General features: G+C 35.8%; 1 protein-coding gene across 2 annotated transcripts; it reads left to right on the top strand.

The window, feature by feature from the left end:
• Positions 1–755: 755 nt before the first annotated feature.
• On the top strand, positions 756–12,454 carry mpi (mannose phosphate isomerase). Of its 2 annotated transcripts, none has more exons than XM_082160707.1 (8): positions 756–839; positions 1,103–1,230; positions 2,813–3,013; positions 4,301–4,442; positions 5,384–5,563; positions 7,618–7,791; positions 8,719–8,927; positions 9,916–12,454. In XM_082160707.1, exons 1-8 carry the CDS (start codon positions 824–826, stop codon positions 10,132–10,134), a joined length of 1,269 nt encoding a protein of 422 aa, XP_082016833.1. In that variant the 5' UTR covers positions 756–823; the 3' UTR covers positions 10,135–12,454. The 2 variants fall into 2 exon arrangements, with proteins under 2 accessions (XP_082016833.1, XP_082016834.1); XM_082160708.1 differs by lacking the exon at positions 756–839 and adding an exon at positions 866–987.
• Positions 12,455–13,995: the final 1,541 nt, after the last annotated feature.

Below are 13,995 nucleotides of genomic sequence, written 5' to 3'. Positions count from 1 at the left end.
AAATGTTCTGACTGTCAACCTAAATCTGACTGTCAATCTCTTTTTTAATGAACTCGATCTCATAAAAAGACTTTTTAAAATAATTATCAATAAAAAAATAGCACTCAATTACATTATATCGAGATTTTCTCTTTTTTATCAAAAAGACACGTATTGTATTTCTTAACTTAAAGGTAATTTGTAATATAACTTCAGTTTCGCATTTATTCATTCATTTATTTGTTTGTTTATTTATTTGTTTGTTTGTTTGTTTAAAGTGCAACCATGTCACTATGTTAAGTTTGAACAATTGTGTTGTAATTTTTTCAATGGGATATAAAAATAAAAATAATTTATTGTAGAATTATTCATATTATTGGGGAAGTTCTATAAACAATAAAAAATAGTCATACAAATGCATTATACTTCATTCTTTTCATTTTGTGTGAAAAATAGTCTCCCTTTACACATTAAATTTTGTGTTTTATGGTGTGTTTGTCTATATGTTTATTAAGGTAGGGTCTGTAAAGCACTTTGGTCAACTCGTGTTGCTTTTAAACGTGCTTTAGAAATAAAAATGATTGATTGGTTGATCGATTTTCATTATACTGGACGACATTTTTTTTTTATATGAATATATAATTAAAGTAAAAGAAAAATGTATTATATATTTAACCTCCTTATTTTGTTACCTTAACTTAACCCTTAGATATTCATAGAAATAGCCTAGATTACATTTTAAAATAAAATGTACATACAGTATGATTATATTTATTTACATCTAAAGGCCCGTGATTGGTTGGCGAGCCGTGACGTCACCTACGTGACAGTTAACGTCGCAGAGATGGCGGAAGTGAAAGGTCAGTTTAATCTCACTTCACATTTCATTGTTTATTTTACAAAGCGTTCAGTGACAAGCAGCGGGTTCAAACAGGACTGGTTGTTATCGTTGGTTTGTGTGTCGTTAGGGTGGATTAGTTATTTGTGCGGTTGTTCGGATTTGAGTGTGTAAGCGTTTCTCATCGATGTGATTCACGTCCATTCATCCCATTCATTCATCCATATGACATCAGATACTTGTGTTTGAAACGCGTATTTTATACCAGTGTCTCTGTGTCCGCAGTGTTTCCTCTGTGCTGTGTGGTGCAGAACTACGCCTGGGGTAAAGTGGGCCAGGACAGTGAGGTGGCCCGGCTCGTGCTCGGTGGAGACCCTCAGGCTCTCATCGAGGAGAGCAAACCCTACGCAGAGGTACAGTGTGGATCAGACCCGAAAAAAAAAAAAAAAAGTCAAATTACTGTGTATAAAAATATAGATTAGCTAAATATAAAATGCTTTCAAACTGATAGAAATGTCATGGAAAAAAATAAAGAGAATTTTATGTTTTATATCTTCCTCGTGGATAACTTTGTTGTAATGAAAAATAAAAACTCGCTTTTGAGAAAGCCGAAGAGAGCCACATAGACCTTTAAATTGTGCAATAATTATTATTATTGATGTTATAATTATACACCCCTGCATTAATAATAATTAGGGATGCACCAATATGAACATTTTACAAGACAATATATTGGCTGAAAAATCTAAATCCAAATTTTTATATAATTTTTGAGAGCCTGATTAGAAAAACAAAAGTCACACCATTAAAAGCAATGACCCAAACACACAATTATGATTTTCTCATTATAATTATGCTGCACATGTTGTACTGAACTGTATTTTCCTTTTCTTTTCTTTTTTGAAGTGATTCCAATCATATTTCAAGCAATTCAAAACCATCATGTTGATCAGTGCGCATCTGAAGTGTCTCAGCTGAAGGAAATAATACATTATTTATCAGCTTTTATATATTTTAGCCAGATTTTCTTATCGGGCCGATAACGATAACATTATAAATGAACATATATCGGCCGATACCGATATGGTGGCCGATATATATATCGTGCATCCCTAATAATAATACAAATAATAAAAACACATCAGCCGAAAGATGCAGAGACTTTCAAACTGTGTCAATAGCCCTATTCAGACTATAACTGTTTCTCATGGGGTCGTGAGGTATTTTCAACATTTACTAGTCTGTGATTTTATTTCCGTCTGAATCCAGAATGTCAGTGTTTTTCTTCCAACACCTGCGTAGAAATCCACGGCCTGCTGTTTATTGACAAGGTCATACAGTGATTTGATTGCCGTCCGAATCCACATCTCAATAAGAGATCAATTAAAAATGCACTGTTTAAATCCTTTTTGACCACTGCCGAGTGCCGTACGATAACTGTTGCACTTCGGATGCATTTTAAAGATCTAGCCTAGCTTTATTACTGAAATCCTGGAAGAACTTTTATTGTAAACATTTGAAATAGGCCGCTTTAATGTAAATAAGAGTCTGTATTTATTTATTTCCACCAATTTCCACATTCTGATATGAAATACAAGACAGAGAACCACAGTTTTATTGTGCGGCTGTCGCACACACATTGTGTGTCAGACTTTAACAAGTGCAAGTGTCTCTGAAAATAGCAGCTCACTTAAAGGTCAGCTTGACATTCACTTTATCTGGCAGTCTATTAATAAACCCTCAGCATGTGTTCATATCGTCACACAGTCTATTGTTCTATAAATAACCATCTTAAAGGACCATTCATTTTGACATTCGCAACGCAAAAATGTTTGGTTTCATTACTTCTGCAGAAGTTACGCACTTCACCCGCTTATCTAAACGTATATGTATATATATATGCATCTCATTATACAGATCATCTTTAAGAACAGATAATAATAAGATACCAAATGAATCTCTAATCATTACGTCTTTGTTTTCTGCTCTTTCAAGCTTTGGATGGGTGCTCATCCCAAAGGCGACGCTCTCATCAAAGACAACAGGATATCCCAGAGGACACTGGGACAGTGGATTGCAGATTTCCCAGGTTGCCTGGGGTCAAAGGTCAAGGACACTTTCCACGGGCAGCTCCCTTTCCTTTTCAAAGTGCTGTCCGTCAACACGGCTCTGTCCATCCAGGCGCATCCCAACAGGGTGAGATTGGAGACCGTTTCCCTCATAGAAATGTGCTCGGGTACGAACAGAACGATTCGCTGATTCAGGGTGCGTTCACGCTAGCAGTTTAGTTGGGAACGGGGAACGGTGCGCATGAGAAATCGCTAATGTGAACGCTGTCATGCGGAGCCGGGTGCGCACTGGGGTCCCGAACCCGAGACTGCACTCGAACCATCCCGCGGTTCACGTGAATGTGAAAGCAACACGGACTCGGGTGCGCACTTGTTCAGGAAGTAAAATAACCTGCGCATGCGTTTTAGCTGATTATGATGTTTTAGTTAAAGGGATACTTCACCGATTAGCATTAAGCTTTATATCAGTAGAAACCCGGTAGTATTTTGGAATGACCGTGCTTCCCTCCCTCATGTCCCCCTGAGACGAGAGATTTCTGTATTGTGTGTCTGGACAAAAACCTCAGATGACGCAAAAATCATGATTTAGCTCATCAGAGGCTCTTTTGTTCAGAGGCGAGAGACTACAGCCAATAGGAGGAGCTCGTCCCGCATGTCTTCAACCCGCCCATAGGGGGATCTCACGATAAAACACCGTCTTTTCAGTTTCGAGTCAACTAGTAGCCTAGTTGTATCATTTCTCCCGACACTGCCCTCTGTAACCGGTAGGCGTGGCTTGGGAGTGTCCTCGTAGGGCAGCGAAGCAAGTGCATTCTGGGAGTTGTAGTCTTTCATCCACATGAGCCAAAAATACATTTTCTGGCTTTTCTCAGTCTAGATGGCACCAACTTCTAAAATAACTTCACATTTCTACTACATAAATGACCCAATTTAAATACACATTCATCTTTCCAGCGGTGAAATACCCCTTTAAATAAAACACATGTAAGGGATGATAGTGTTGATGATTTGCCTTGGGTTCGAGCGAAAGTGAGCCTGAAGTGTATTTGGGCCACAAATGAATGGAAATCCACTGTCTCATCAAAAGAGTCCGTTTGAAAGCAGCAGAAAGCCACTTTATGCGACACACACACACACACACACACAGTAAACCTGTGTTGTTCACTCAGCTGCGCATTATAGAACCGAATTAATAAAAAACACAATATTTTGACCCGCGTTCTGTTGTCTATCATGTGCCGTGCACGTTTGCGATGACGTAAGATGCTCGCAAACACACCAGGGTTCGATAGAATCAAGTTGAGTGTGAAACCAGACCGACGCTGCGGGGGGGCGCCGGGAACAAACGCGTTCGGGCTCGGATCAAACGAGCCCAGTGTGAAAGCACCCTTCATTTGTCCTTGTCTCTTGACAGGAGTTGGCTGCCAGACTCCATGCACAGTTTCCTGAACATTACCCAGACAACAACCACAAACCGGAGATGGCCATCGCACTCACTCGCTTCGAAGGGCTCTGCGGCTTTCGGCCAATGGAGGAGATCTTGGGCTTCCTCAAAGGTGAGTGTTTAATGAACTATACGAGATAACGCTGCTTTTCTGTTGGAGATGATAAAATATGTGACAGTATAACTCAAAATTACACCCCATTTACATTGTTATTATCATGTTTTTCTCGTTGAATATCCCGACACCTGGAAATATGTCATATTGCAGAAGTTTAATGTGTTGCACACAGAGGACTTTTATGTGAATTGCAGCCTTTTTAACTTAAATCATCTAAAGCTTTTAAAATTATGGAAGTGTTTGTTTAATCACCATTGATACTGAATCATTGTTAACTTCTGTATATTATACATGATTTTGTTTCGTACTTCACTGTACTCATACGAATCATTTTTTGGAAATTGTACTAGAATTTTTTTTTTTACTAAGCAAGTTCATTAAGTTTAGAGAACAAAAATTATTAATAAAAAATTAATTATGAAATCTATCAATCTATAAATCTAATCAAATATATCAAATATAACTTTTTTTTAAATAATAGAAACATTTAAATATATATATATAATATATATTTAAATGTTTCTATTATTTAAAAATAATAATATTTTTTATGTTTAAATATTTATATTATTTATTTATATTTTATTATATATATATATATATATATAATATAAATATTTAAATATAAAAAATAAATAAATAATATAAATATTTAAATATAAAATATATTTAAATATATTTGTGTATATATATATATATTTATATAAATATATATTTGTTTAAGAACATCAATACAATATCAGTAGCATACATAAGTCGCTTTGGATTAAAGCATCTGCTAAATAATTAAATGTAAATATTAAATGTAAATATTAGTTCAAACCATGCAAAAAATTAGCATTGAACATTTTTGATTGACCTTTCGCAGTAGAAGTGTCTTGGCTGCTCATATGAATACTGATTTACTAAAGAAGGTCTGTGCTTCTGTTTTTCAGATGTCCCAGAGTTCCGTGCGCTGATCGGGACTGAAGCCGCCGAGGAGCTCCAGAGCGCTGTGGGAGACTCGGACCGAACGTCTCTCGCTCTGAAGAAATGCTTCACCAGAATGATGAACTGTGAGAAGAAGCTGTTTGTGGATCAGCTCAACATGTTGGTCAAGCGGATCTCAGAGGAAGGTGAGAGGAAACCAGCACATTATCAAACATGCTATTCAAGACCTGTGCTGATCCTGTGCATTTTAGAATTGAGTTTAAAATTCTGCTTTTTGTTTTTAAATCCTTAAATAATCCACTCTATCTACACAATCCCACACATAATCTGAGATCTGGGGCCGGTTTCACAAAGCTATTTTAGACCGGTCTATAGTGTTAGACAAGTGTAAAATTTGCTCATAGACTAGTCTAATGCAAGTTAGACTGTTTCACAAAAATAAAGACTGACTTAATTTAGACCAAAAAAATTAGACCCCTTACCCCCAGGCTAACTTACCCCCCAGACCCCTTACCCCCAGGCTAACCTACCCAGACACCTTCCCCCCAGGCTAACTTACCCCCCAGACCCCTTACCCCCAGGCTAACTTACCCCCCAGACACCTTCCCCCCAGGCTAACTTACCCCCCAGACACCTTCCCCCCAGGCTAACTTACCCCCCAGACACCTTCCCCCCAGGCTAACTTACCCCCCAGACCCCTTACCCCCAGGCTAACTTAGGTCTAAGACTCTATGTTACCTTGGCAACCAGCAGTAACAATCAGTTGCATTACAAACAGCCAAAAGAAAAGGGAAAATGGCTCATAATTTAAACATTTCTTCTTATTACTACATTCTCCGCTAAATTTCCCAAGTAAAATGTCCTTGTAACTGTTACACTCCTCCAACAAACACATATTATCCGCTGGGGTAAACTGCACTGAGCGGTTGAATGCGCTTACTCGATCCGCCATGTTTTTTGTTTTGAAAAGTGTCTTAATTTACCCAGAATGCATTGCAGTGTAGTCCTACTTAAGATAGTCAGAGTCTTAAGTGCTTTGTGTAACGGTCTGATTTAGATGTCTATCTGAAGTCTGACTATCTACTATATCTAAGCCATAGTCAAAGTGTATCTTTGTGGAACCGGCCTCTGGTGAAAAGAGACTTCTCTCTTTCCCCAGATCAGGATTAAAGCATAGAGGAGATCGAGCCTTCGCTATTGCCGGCCCTTCCGGCGTATATCAGATCGGCACAGGCTTTAACTGTTTTAAATCGTCTCTTAGACTGATTTATATCCTCCTGAGACCCAGAAAAAAAAAACATTTTGAATTTAGTTTTTTTTTCATGTCATCACATTGTTTAGACTAGAGCATAAGAAACAAATGGTTAAAAAAACAACAACCTTTTTTTAAAATTTATATTTTATTCATATGTTATGCTATGTCCTCTATAGTGACACCAGGACTCTGTTGTTTAAAAAATAAAATGAGATGAAATTATATGTATAGGCAAAAACAATGGGATTTTTTTTTTTTTCAATCACCAATAAATGTTGGGGTTTCAGGATTTATTTTAACTCAAATTTGTATAAAGATGATTCTCAACTATGTTATGAAAGATATAACGGAATTAATTGATACACCATTTTATTTTAAGCAATATGGTGGGTAAAATGGCCATAAATTAATATTCCCATTCAATGCAATGCATCTATACACTATATCTAATGCGCACATTAATGTGTTCTTGGAGCAACATTTAATGAAAAAAGAAGTGTGATAATTGGAGTAATAAATAGCAACATTTTAATAATATTATCTAATATTTCATAGGAATATTGATGCATAACTTATTTCCATATTCACTTGTTGTGTCTCCCATAATGCATGATGTAAGTCCTGATGTCTCTACAGTGGACATGAAATCAATGCCCTGTTCTGTAACAAAAAGTCATTTTTTGATTTGAAACCCCATAACGTTTTCCTGAGATGTTGGTTTATGAAATACAATTTGAAAAGTAGTCCGATTTATGTAAGGTTACATAATGTCCACTACAGTGGACAAAAGTCTATTCCTGGGTCCCAGGAGGATAAAACCTTCTTTTTTTTTTTCTTTTCTTGGCTTTCAATTCACTGTGAGCTTCTGTCATGAATGTGTGTTTCTTCGTTTTTTGTGTTGTTCAGCACTTCGGTCAGCTGTGCTTGCTGTCTTTAAATGTGCTATATAAATCAAACAATCTTGAACGTGTTGTTTTGTCCCAGAGGCTGCAGGCAAAGACACCTCCAGGAGTAACGGAGAGCTGCTGCTCCGACTGCATTCCCAGTATCCCGGGGACATCGGATGCTTTTCCATTTACTTCCTGAACCGGATGGTGCTGCGGCCGGGGGAAGCCATGTTTCTGGGAGCAAACGAGCCTCATGCCTATCTGTCTGGAGGTCAGGTGTCACCACATTACTCATTAAACATGTTTCTTGGACAAAGTCTGAAAAAACTCAATATTTAAAAAATGTAAATGGTAGTATTGTAGTTTCTGCTTAATATTCACAAATCATTCTTTGAGCAGATTGTGGAGTTGTAATTATTATATAAAAGTTATAATTTTTGTGAAACATATTCATTTAATGTTCATTAATATTCATTTATTCCATGCATTCATTTAGTTGTACTTTTTGTGAAATAAATTCAATAATATACACTTAATATTCATTTAATGTTCATTCATATTCATTTATTCAATGTAGGTTTTGCTGTTGTACTTTTTGTGAAATATATTCATTAATATTCACTTAATAATCCATAATATTAATTTGTTCCATATAGGTTGTGTAGTCGTACTTTTTGTGAAATATATTTAATATTAATTTAATGTTCATTCATATTCATTTGTTCCATGTAGGTGGTGTCGTTGTACTTTTTGTGAAATATATTTATTAATATCCACTTAATAATCCACAATATTCATTTAATATGCATTTATTTCGTGTTGGTTGTGTAGTTGTACTTTTTGTGAAATATGTTTATTAACACTCATTAATATTAATTTATTCCATTTAGGATGTGCTGTGATCTTTGTGAATTATATTAATTAATATACATTTATTCCATTTAGGTTGTACTTTTGTGTGTGTGTGTGTGTGTGTGTGTGTGTGTGTGTGTGTGTGTGTGTGTGTGTGTGTGTGTGTGAAATATATTATTTAATATTAATTTAATAATCCAATAATATGAATTTAATTTTCAGTTATTCCATGTAGGTTGTGTCATACTTTTTTGTGAAATATATACATTATTCACTTAATATTTATTAATTTGCATAATATTCAGTCATGTGTATTGGATGTTTAATGGTCCTCTGAATCCTGCAGACTGTGTGGAGTGTATGGCGTGCTCTGATAACACCGTACGTGCCGGATTGACTCCCAAATACATAGACGTGGACACACTGTGTGAGATGTTGAATTACAGCCCGGCTCCGGCCAGTGCCAAAATCTTCCCCTGCGTGCGGGACAACAGCGACCCCTGCGTCTACCTCTACGACCCTCCTGTGCCAGACTTCAGCGTCATGAGAATACAGGTACGCCATTCATCACGATCCCATAGAGAGCAGCTGTCATGTATAGAAATGAAACAGCTTCACTTCAACCATGCAGGATCATTATTTCTGTATTACAGTATTCCATATTATCACAGAATTACTGGGATAAAAGTTTATAGTTGGGATATAAACATGGTAGCGGTCAAAATAGAGCAAATCACCTTTTGAAAGTAACTTGATTCTTCAAACGGAGATCAATTACATTATTACACCAGTAGGTGGCGACAAGAGACTGCTAATAATGTAATCGTCATTGAATCATTCATTCAAGAGATTCATTCAAAAATGATGATTCATCCAGTAATGAAACAAGAGATGTATTTATGAGTGAGTCATTGAATCATTCATTCAAGAGATTCATTCAAAAATGATGATTCATCCAGTAATGAAACAAGAGATGTATTTATGAGTGAGTCGTTGAATCATTCATTCAAGAGATTCATTCAAAAATGCTGATTCATCCAGTAATGAAACGAGATGTATTTATGAGTGAGTCGTTGAATCATTCATTCAAGGGATTCATTCAAAAATGCTGATTCATCCAGTAATGAAACAAGAGATGTATTTATGAGTGAGTCATTGAATCATTCATTCAAGAGATTCATTCAAAAATGCTGAATCATCCAGTAATGAAACAAGAGATGTATTTATGAGTGAGTCATTGAATCATTCATTGAATATGATTTTTTTTTTAAATCTAATAAATTTGATCATTTATTAAGCAATGAACATTTTGTCAGAACCTCTAGTAAATTACATGTTATTTTGTTTAGTTGTCGGTTCAGAATTATGATAGAATCATTATCTCTTTTTTTTTTAACAAAAGAATCATAATTTCCAATTTATCCAGAATTGTGCAGCTCTAATATTAAATTTCAAGTAATATTATACTCATAATAATGTTCCTAGTGTCTGTGATCAACATAACATTAAACATTCCACTAATGTCCCTGGTGTTGTTCTCCAGATCCCCGCCTCAGAGCATCAGTACACTGTGAGCGCGCTGGAATCTGCCGGGATCCTGTTGGTCATCGACGGAGACGCCGTCGCCACGTCTGCTGCCGCCCTCTCTGACATCACTCTGAAACGAGGCTCCGTGCTCTTCATTTCAGCCAATGAGAGCGTCTCGTTACAGGTGACATCATCGACGGGCATGACCATGTTCAGAGCCTGCTGCTTACTGTAGGACACTTCATGAACGTCCAGCGTCTGTTCTGTCCTAATAAAAACCCACCGCTGAAACACTTCAAGTAGAAACCATGTTCCCATGTTTTTGTCTTCATCACGATCTTGCATGACCCCAAATTATGATCATTATGATGACATTTAAGTGTTAAAATTGCTATGCTTGACCCCCCAAAAAACACCTAAACATAAATAATGAATCGGTTTGAATTATGATTGAGGTTCTGCGTGCATGCTCTTTTAAAATATGTATATGAATTCCTTTTAGTCAACATGAAACGCTGTTCACAACGGTTTTAATTTAATAATGTGACACATTTACCAGGGAAACGGGATATTCAGTCAGATTTGATTGGATGGTGAAAAGTGGGCGTTCCAGAATAAACTCAGACCAGAATGAGTTTAAACCACCAGCATTTAATGAACTATTGTAGGGTTTTAGAAAAGATGTTTTACCTTCAACAGTAACCTAAAACAATAACTGACTGGGTGAATTTTGAGCTAAAGCTAATTTTGATGAAAGATCACGAAGACAAATCACTTTTTCTCTTTAGAATATCTTGCACTGCTGAATCATTCATAATAAGACCAGGAACACGTCTTAAAGGGGCTATATGTGCGAATTTGCATGTATTAATCGCTGTTTTATTGCCAAGGTGTGAACAGCTTGTGATGAAACTTTAAAGACGAGGCCTTCCCCAGTTCCCCGTCTTCCTAAGTTGCCTATGAAAGCCTGTCGATTGATTTTTATGCGAAGGACTCGGGACGCTTTTGCCGGGAAAAACCAAAGGATGTGATGGTCACGCGCTCCCGCGAGCCACACTTCCGTTCAATGACACATGAAGTGATTTCTTATGTTCAGGATAGCGCCAAAAGAGCCATTCTGTACATTAATGTCAATGTGTCACGCAAAGAAAGAAAAAGGGATTCATTCAAACTATAGACCTTATGCGCCAGAGAAACGAGGGCGCCGCCATCTTTAGAATATTGTCTTTGAACTTACGGTTTTGCGGTCGCTCTGTATATCTCTATGGCATTGCTGTCCAGGAGTAATTCGCTTTTGAAGTGGATTTACTTAATATAAAATTAACGAAAGTTAACATGAGGATTGTATTGTTTAAAGCAGATGTCTTAACAAATGTCAGTCGACCGGGAAGATTTTAAAACGAGCCGTTCATTCATAAATACGCAAGATCGCTGTGAAAATACAGACCGGAAGACAAATGACAACGAGCGCCGCGCTGAAAAAGGGCGGGGCTACATAATGTCTCACATCTCAGATATATCTTAATCAAATATCGTAACAGTGTCATTTTAATGACCTCATCTGTCGACGTGAGGCTTGTGCTGACATACTCATATCAACATTGAATCATCACGTTTATTCTCTTGGACGTTACGAACATGCGCGATATGTTGCGGACTGCAGTTCACTCAACGGCCACTAGTGTCGCTAAAAACAAGGGTTTCTGAATTCCACATACAGCCTCTTTAAGAAAGTAGATTGGGTTAGTTGTGATTTCATGTTGACACATATAAGTTAAATGCATGATCAGGGATGCATGATCACTCACTATTGGCTGCAAGATATAAACATTTAATTAAACGAATTTTGCTCCCTTTTTTTTTTTGCATAAGGACGTATAACATAAAACCCAGATGGAGGACAATAACAAATTAACTTTTACATAAAAACCTGGTAACTTAGACTTGAGACCAATTTGAAAGTTTTTTTTTGACTTTTTAATGGTTTTACTGCTGAAGAACATCGAGTCCTTGTTGCAGACGTACTCTTCCATGAAGAACTTCCATGGTTTTATGGGTTTATTGATTAAGTACGTTCTTTGCTAAATGAGCGACAGACACAAGTTTTGGGATTTGATTACCAGTGCAACTGATTTTAAAAATAACCCTGCAACCCTTTTTATTCTCCCTTATTAGTTACTGTATGGCTTGATCTGTCGTTCTGTTTAATTGCTGTAGTTAGTTACTCTTTGCACTAGAGAGCACAAAGGATGCTGGGAATTACCGGCACCCTGATGTTTGTTTACTGTATTTTTAGTGCCCTCTTCAGATTTGTACGTGTAAAACCAGAAGCCTGACCTCAACTCTTGTTGGCCTCCGGGATTATTTCTATATTTTTGGAGCTGTATTATTCTGAAGGGTTATGGGATCCAAAAGCATGCGTTCGACGGCTAAAGCGAGAGTCTGGATGAATGAATGTATGACACTTTTCTGAGCTGTAATGGAGCATGTGTCTGATTAGAGGAACTCTGTATGTAATTCTAATCTCTAATAAATAACGGTTCTGTAATCTTTCACCTGCTCGTTTCTGACCAGTTTTTATGGCCTAAACTTATGCAACAGGTTTTGCAGACAAAAGGTCACGTTCCCCAGTGATCATTCAGCCTGGGCTTTAATTACAGGTTTGTTGACACTGACTTTTATTGGATCATCTTGTTGACTTTTACACAGACTCATGTTCCTGTTTCCTTTTGGATGACATTCAAATAGGATATGACAGTAAAATTTCATAAAACAATGCATTTTGGAGTCTATCATGCTGCACAACTTTGATTTCAACATTGATAATAATCAGAAATGTTTTTTAACAGCAAATCATCATATTAGAGTGATTTCTGAAGGATCATGTGACACTGAAGACTGGAGTAATGATGCTGAAAATTCAGTTTTGATCACAGGAATACATTACATATTAACATATATTCAAATAAAAACAAAGTTTTTTCATAATATTTCACAATATTACTATTTATACTGTATTTGTTATTAAATACATGCAGCCTTGGTGAGCAGAAGAGACTTCTTAATGACATTAAACTTTTGTACGGTAATGTAAATGTGTATATATATATACAGTACTGGCCAAAAGTTTGGACACATTACTATTTTTAATGTTTTTGAAAGAAGTTTCTTCTGCTCATCAAGCCTGCATTTATTTGATCAAAAATACAGAAAAAAACAGTAATATTGTGAAATATTATTACAATTTAAAATAATTGGTTTTCAATTTATTATACTTTAAATTATCATTTATTTCTGTGATGCAAAGCTGAATTTTCAGGATCATTACTCCAGTCGATCACATGATCCTTTAGAAATCATTCTAATATGATGATTCATTATCAAAGTTGGAAACAGTTCTGCTGCTTAATATTTTTTCATAACCTGTGATACTTTTTTAGGATACTTTGATGAAGAAAAAGTTTAAAAAAAAGTAAAAAAAGAAGCAAATAGAAATCTTTTGTAACAACAATATCCACTACTGGTCAGTAATTTGGGGTCAGTAATTTTTTTTCTTTCTTTTTTTGAAATAAATCAATACTTTTATTCAGCAAGGATGTGTTACATTGATAAAAAGTGATAGTAAAGAAGATTTATATTATTAGAAAATATTTTTTTATTTTGAATAAATGCAGTTCTTTTTAACCTTTTCATTCATCAAATATATTAGGCAGCAGAACTGTGTCCAACACTCATAATAAATCAGAATATTAGAATGATTTCTAAAGGATCATGTGATAGACTGGAGTAATGATCCTGAAAATTCAGCTTTGCATCACAGGAATAAATTATTTTTTAAAGTATATTCAAATAGAAAACTATTATTTTAAGTTGTAATAATATTTCACAATATTACAGTTTTTTTCTGTATTTTTGATCAAATAAATGCAGGCTTGATGAGCAGAAGAAACTTCTTTCAAAAACATAAAAAATAGAAATGTTTCAAAACTTTTGGCCTGTACTGTATATATATATTTTATATATAAAAACTCAAGATGTATAGCTTTTAGAAATGCAAGAATTGCAGCCTAAACTAAATTGTCTAAAGCTATTAAAA

This window comes from Leuciscus leuciscus (genome assembly GCF_965113295.1).
Source record: "Leuciscus leuciscus genome assembly, chromosome: 25".
In the NCBI taxonomy this organism is placed as follows: Eukaryota; Metazoa; Chordata; class Actinopteri; order Cypriniformes; family Leuciscidae; genus Leuciscus; species Leuciscus leuciscus.
Note: the sequence above shows the minus strand (reverse complement) of the source record. Positions and strands in the feature narration are given on the sequence as shown.

Excerpts from the sequence above, each read along its gene's own strand:
- mpi (XM_082160707.1), top strand. Across the intron at positions 1,231-2,812 it reads AGAGCAAACCCTACGCAGAG|CTTTGGATGGGTGCTCATCC; the intron begins GTACAGTGTGGA and ends TGCTCTTTCAAG. Across the intron at positions 8,928-9,915 it reads TCAGCGTCATGAGAATACAG|ATCCCCGCCTCAGAGCATCA; the intron begins GTACGCCATTCA and ends GTTGTTCTCCAG.